The 6,579-nt window shown below is 38.5% G+C and overlaps 1 protein-coding gene and 1 pseudogene across 1 annotated transcript; both read right to left on the bottom strand.

Moving 5' to 3' along the window:
- Positions 1-293: 293 nt before the first annotated feature.
- On the bottom strand, positions 294-2,117 carry LOC125501882. Its single transcript, XM_048659002.1, has one exon. The coding sequence runs from the start codon at positions 2,115-2,117 to the stop codon at positions 294-296; it is 1,824 nt and encodes a 607-aa protein (XP_048514959.1).
- A 161-nt stretch (positions 2,118-2,278) lies between these two features.
- Positions 2,279-2,852, bottom strand: LOC125501718 (annotated as a pseudogene).
- Positions 2,853-6,579: the final 3,727 nt, after the last annotated feature.

Here is a 6,579-nt window from a genome sequence, read left to right as displayed (position 1 = left end):
AAAGGCCAGACGTACTAGAAATTGTAAGCGTTTGAAATCGGATGGTAAATCTGTTGGAATCATCGGTATTCGCGGGATCAAGACATCCTCTCCTTTTATGATTGTTGCCTCAATGACGTTATTCATCAGCTTTTTCACAGCCAGTCTTGTTCCATTGCATAGTCGAGGTTGATTAATGTTACGCAGCATGATGACAACTGATCCTACTTTTAACTGCAAATTGTGAGGTGGTAATCCAGGCAATTCCAGTGAATTTAAAAACTCCGTGGGATAGTTGACTACGTCATCCTGGTTCATAACGGTGTCGACTGATTAAAAGGAAACCAACTGTCCTGGAGAAAATTTTGAATGATCGTATTGAGATCCTCGACATCTTTATTTTCGGCTGCCAATATTGCTCGTTCACCCAGCCAATTATGGTTATTGAACTTTTGCGCTATATCTGGGAAAACACGCTGAATAAGCTCCTCTTTTGAATCTGTGATGTGACAGAAATTTGTGGGTAATGTGATGAATCCGGTCGAGGTGTCCATTGCAACTTCATTATTTCCAATGTCTAACAACTGCTTCGCAAACATATTTGCAGTTTCATCATGTTGCAAAAATACTCGCATGTTAGTTGTTAATTGTAGTGTCTTTACGTACTGCCACAAATAAGTTGATTTTAGGCATGCATTTAGTTCATCAGCAACAGTTGATCGGGGAATAACTGGAAGAGTCTGACGAAAATCACCTGACAACAGAATCATGGCCCCACCAAAAATATTTTGGTTGTCACGAATATCTTTCAATGTTCTGTCCAGTGCCTCCAGTGACCTCTTATGGGCCATTGTGCATTCATCCCAAACAATTAATTCGCATACCTGTAGGATCTTGGCCATTGCGCTATTTTTGGCGATGTTGCAAATTGGTGTTTCCGTGATTTGCATGTTTAATTGTAATTTCAAGGCAGAATGCGCAGTTCGCCCGCCTTCTAGCAGAGTCGCAGCTATTCCGGATGAAGCCAACACTAGAGCAACATCATTTCGCGATCTGATCCTCGCCAACAGCAATGAAATTGAGAATGTTTTTCCTGTTCCTCCGGGAGCATCAAGGAAATAAATTCCACCAGATCCACTGTTCACAGCTTCTATCAAAGTGTCGTACGCAATTCTTTGTTGTTGATTTAATTGTGGAACATTTGTACGAACTGTTTTGGCCAATTCTTCAATGTCGTACTGTTGTTCCCTTTGCAACTCGTGGTTTAATGCATCGTGCATATGACGATTGGGTGCTGTCATTCTCAAACACGACAATACTTCATTTGCTATCAATAAACACATATCTTCTATCATGATCGATGTCTCATTGTAAATTTCTTCAGTCATTTGTAGTGTAGGATTCAAAGTTTCACGGCGCACACGATGCAAAACATCCTCAGACATGTCATCTTTATACTTAACCCACAAATCTTTTGGATTCGAGGGGAAACATGTCGATATGATAATCGCAAACAATGTACGAATTTGATGCGGCGATGAAGATATTACGGAATCCTTGAGCGTATCATCCCAGTGCGAATCATTCTCAAGTAAATGTAATAGTTGGCATGCCTCACGGTAAGTCGCACACAGCTGTCCATTAACTGTTCTCAGTTGTTTGAACGATGTCGGACCACGAACATTCACCAACAACAATCGCAAATAATAACATTCATCGTTATTTGGATGTACTGTGTAGATGCGACCCAGAGCGTCTGAAGCAAATACATTTGGATGTCCTTCAACTGGTGTTCCTTGTTTTCGACGCTGAAACGATTTCGATGATGCATTCCATATGTAATAGCGTGGCATGTCAGCATACAGCAAAGTGCGAGCAAAATCATCAGTTTGACAGACTGTGAAGAAACTTGTTAATGTTGTCGATGGTGGACGTGCCGCTCTGTCTGCCGCGTTCGATGCATTAAAATAAACTCGTTGACCATTTTCTAAATGGACCGCCAAATGGACTACTGTAGGGTATCTTTCATGGATCGCAAATGAAAATATTCGCCAAATTGCTTCGTTGCTACTTACATAGCGCCCCATCTGGTACTGTGATATTTCATCATTTGCATTGGTTACAGCGAAGACAGCCATATCGCTGCCTTTGTTAACATATTTACATATGTACTTTATCGACTTTACAGAGTTACAATATTCCACATTGATGCGAGTCTCAAAAGTTTTGGACAATATTGGCGAGTATGGCACAATCCAACGATTGTCTACATCAAGATTTTGTTCTCTTACCTTTACAACTACCGATCGCCCATTGTCCGCAACTGATCGCCGACGATACAATGGGTATCCATCATTTCCCGTTACGGTTTCAGCAAGCAGGTCTCTTGGGTATCGCTTGGAACACTTGCCGTCGACCATACAGGGTGAATTGTAGTTGAAAAGTCCGCAAGGTCCATGTATCATGTGTTTGGTAACTACTGCATGCAATTTTGGGTCAACTGTTTCATCTGGAATTTCAGCTGATATTATGGAATCAATCTCATCTGGCCTTATTTTGTCCACTCACCAGAGTAAAATATGCGCATGTGGCAATCCACGCTTTTGCCATTCTACAGAGTACATCCAACAACGGACTCGGCCATACACACAATGCTTTATTGCGAAATTCATGAGAGATTTTAATTTTTGTTTAAATACTCCGGCAATTATGTCATGTCTATCAACTGGTGTTTGGTTATGTAGCAATTCCCTCTTGATTTCGGACCAATTTGGGTTACATGTGAATGTAACAAATAAGTCTGGGCGGCCATAATGCCTAACATATGACATAGCATCCTGAGCATATTCGTGCATGTGGCGTGGGCTTCCTATATAAGTGCCTGGCAAAATTGTCATTCTTCCTACATTATTCACATTGCCATCGGCATTCATAGCATCGCGGAGATGAATGTATTCCTCTGATCGTAGCTGTCGTTGGTTCAAACGGATGTATGTTAATCGTTCAGTCTCAATTTTAACATACATGTCAACTGCAAACTGATGAAAAAGTCGTTGACACAACAAAATATGATTCATTTCACCTCGACGGATCATGAGTCTGTATGAGTAGAAATTCATAGCACTAACTTTTTTGTTGGTTTCAGCACCTGCAATCAAAAATGATAAATGTTACTTAGATGAATTGAATTTGAAAATATTATTTAATCCTGCTCAATTTATTTACCTGTTACTTGATTTACCATTTTGATATTAAAATGGTACCCATCTTCCCCCTGCCAGAAGATCAAAGGATATTGTAATCCATCATAGCTCCTGTGTGTTTCAGATACACGTTTTAAATTACTATTCCGACGATGAAGAACAATATCTCTAGATTGTAAATTTTCTCCCACAATGACAACAGCCACTTCATCAATGGTAGGTGAATTAAACCTCCTTGTGTGTTCACCGGCAGGTGTTTTGTCAGCTCGAATGATAATATTATGGCTATCAGATGGCATCCGATCCAATGCTATTTTGAACATGTTTACTAAATTGTTATTCTGATGAAGAAACATTTGTAATTCTTGGACAATGGTTCTCTTCACTGTTGGATTGTGAGCACAACGATTATCAACTTCCGCATCTGAATTGCCTATAAAATGAATTTGTAAAAATTGATGATCTGCATCAGGTAGTGGTAACAGTGCCCCCAGTAAGTGATAAATTTGTCCTTGTATCTGTAATATTTTTAAATTTGTGCATTAATTATTTCCGATATATATATTTTAGTACAAACTTGAATATTATCAAAAAATATTCTGCTATAATACCTTGAATGTGGGCATGAAATTGTCCTGTATAATATGTGTAGCGCCAAATGATGTCATCTGAAAACAGTTGTTATATTTCTGGATGTTGGCCAAGAAGTGCTTAGAATCATTTCCAATCCCAGAAACTAAAGAGCGTAAAGGATCTGGTGGTAGGACCAATTGTGGCAATTTTACTTTGCCTCCAGCACAACATAATCCCGCAGATTCACCAGTGTATTTCAACGCCTTACAATATTTACAAATTATTTTCATTTCCCCAATTGTTACCGATTTGTCGGCACAATAATCAATTGCCGGATCATAGTGGAATGCAGCTCGTTCAAGAATCACAGAAGCACTGCGTCTGCGGATTCGCTCATTTTCATTATGTCGTGCTTGCTGTTGTTGTGTTTGATGTGCACGAACTCGTTGCATTCTAAGCCTATCTACTTCATTGTCACTCACTAAATAACGCAATTCTGACATAGCAATACGACTATTTTCTTGATCTGTCTCTCTCTGGTCATCAGTGCGGTTAGCACGTGAGGTAGCTCTTCGCACATTTGATTGACTGCGACGACCTAAGTCAGGTCGTCTTCTCCTCGGCATCGTAACGTAATTAATCAAAGTGAGAAAATTTTGTGCTCACTTAACAGTAAAGTGTCACTATCACAAACTATCAACAAAAAAAGAGCACACTACTTTGAATGTCACTATCACAAAGGATCACAAAAGTAAAGAAAGTTCTCGCGCACGTAGCGGTAATCGTCACTCACGAAGATTTTTTTTTTTGAATAAAGTTTTTACGGCTCTGCTTATAGCATTCGAGCCAATCATTTATTTCACAAATTTTTTCACAAAACAGTTTTCTTAGCATTAAAGCAGTAATCTTGATATTTTGTTGGTAGCACAGATATGGGTTTCAAATTTCTTTAAATGTATTAATTATGTAATTATATAAAATTGGATAAGTCTTTGGATTTTTCAGTATAGTTGGCAAGAGGCGGGGGATTCACTCACAAAGATAGAAGGATGCACTCATAGAAGATCGTAAATGGTTGCGTTCAGAAACATAGTTTGTGACAAAACTTAAGATTTATCAAATTAAAAAAATAATCTGACACATTACCTAATAACTGAAGTTAGCTAAAATTAAGTTTAGCGAAGCCGACCAAATTGATTGAAAATCAGTACTACTAATGATTTATTACATTTTGTGACTATGCAATTTTATCGCGTTCGCGATTCACTTTTGCTTAGTTTCGGAACGCGACATTAGACTCTTTGACGTTAAGAACACAACTGAATTGCTTAGACAACAGTGATTTGAACTCTATTAAATAGCAATAAAGTTCAAATTGACTCTACATTTTATTTAGAAAACATTTGTATGGGAAATAGAAAAGGGCTGTTTTTAAGGTTTTCCCGGCAATTATTCGATTTTTTCTCGCCTTTTAAACCTTCCCTAGACTTCCACGAACATTTCAAGACTAAGATAAGATAAATCCGTTCAGCCGTTCTCGAGTTTTAGCGAGACTAACGAACAGCAATTCATTTTTATATATTGTTACGCTGGGGGAAATCTCTTCACGGGATATTGGCGTATACGCATCGCATGGTCCGATAGGTAGGTTAGTGCCAGTCATGTAGGGCTGCTGTCGCGCTATCATGACGTTGTGGCCAACGTCATGATGCCTGACCGCGGGCAGTCAGCCGCCTCCTCTTGGCGCTACCTCCAAACTCTTCGTCAGATGTCTTTGACGTCTGTCAATCTGACGTTGCCTAGTAGGCTGTTATTATTGTAAATAACAGTCTGTTCAGAACTAGCGAAGAGAGCGCACGCACCTTTTCTGAATAAAACAGACTTATTGCTAATCTAATCCCCTGACCCGTTTATTTCCAATCCGGTTATCCGCCCGGAGTAACAATATATAGATTGCACAGTGGCGTACAAACTAGTAGGGTCGGGGATTTTTGGTAACGGCCGAAGATGAAAGCTATTTGAAAAGAGAAATGCAACGAACTTTTCTTTTCTGAAAGGCATATTGAACTCACCATAAGTTTTTCAAATTTCGAACATAGTTGCTCATATTGTCATAGGACAATAATTATTGATGTTTCGTTCGAAATAAAGCTTATTTTGCATACTATAGACTTTTTTGCAAAATATTCCAGATAATATTCTTAATATACATCGAGTGATTTCTATTATATGTCAAAGACACACAATTGAGCAATTCGAACAACAGAAGATTATCGCAGTATTCAAGTTTCTCACAGCTAACTACCAGAAGAATCAAATGTCATCAATGTAAAGCGAAACCCAATGACGAATTGCTATCATGCTCGGGCATCAGAAAATCGGATTTGGTTGAGTTTTTCGTGCCGGTGTCAATTAGATGATTCAAAATTCTTTTTTTAAAAGCAGATTGCATGAGTAATTTTGATGTTAAAATGTATATGAAGTTATTCGTGGGTGAAAATGGAATTCCTAATATAATATTATGTTCGACGCGTGTGTCATTTTGTAAAACAAGAGTGAATCGGTAATCTTGGTTATCGTAAACATCACATTCATATTTAAACGCTTATTGTTAGTTATAACCAAATTTCAATTTTCAATGCAGCCAATCAGCAAATTAAAATCGGCCTGCACGCGAAATGCAACGGCACCAATGGGTACTAGCTCATTTTGCAGTGCAAATTCAGAAACACGAGGTTGATCTCGAATTTCGACTTTTCATCTCGTAATTCGATTTTCGATTGGTCATCAACTTTTGAAAATGGGAGTTGGTATAATGATACAA

Source organism: Athalia rosae, chromosome 7 (assembly GCF_917208135.1).
Source record: "Athalia rosae chromosome 7, iyAthRosa1.1, whole genome shotgun sequence".
NCBI lineage: Eukaryota > Metazoa > Arthropoda > Insecta > Hymenoptera > Athaliidae > Athalia > Athalia rosae.
The sequence above is the reverse complement of the archived record's forward strand: the minus strand, read 5'-3'. Positions and strand labels throughout refer to the sequence as shown.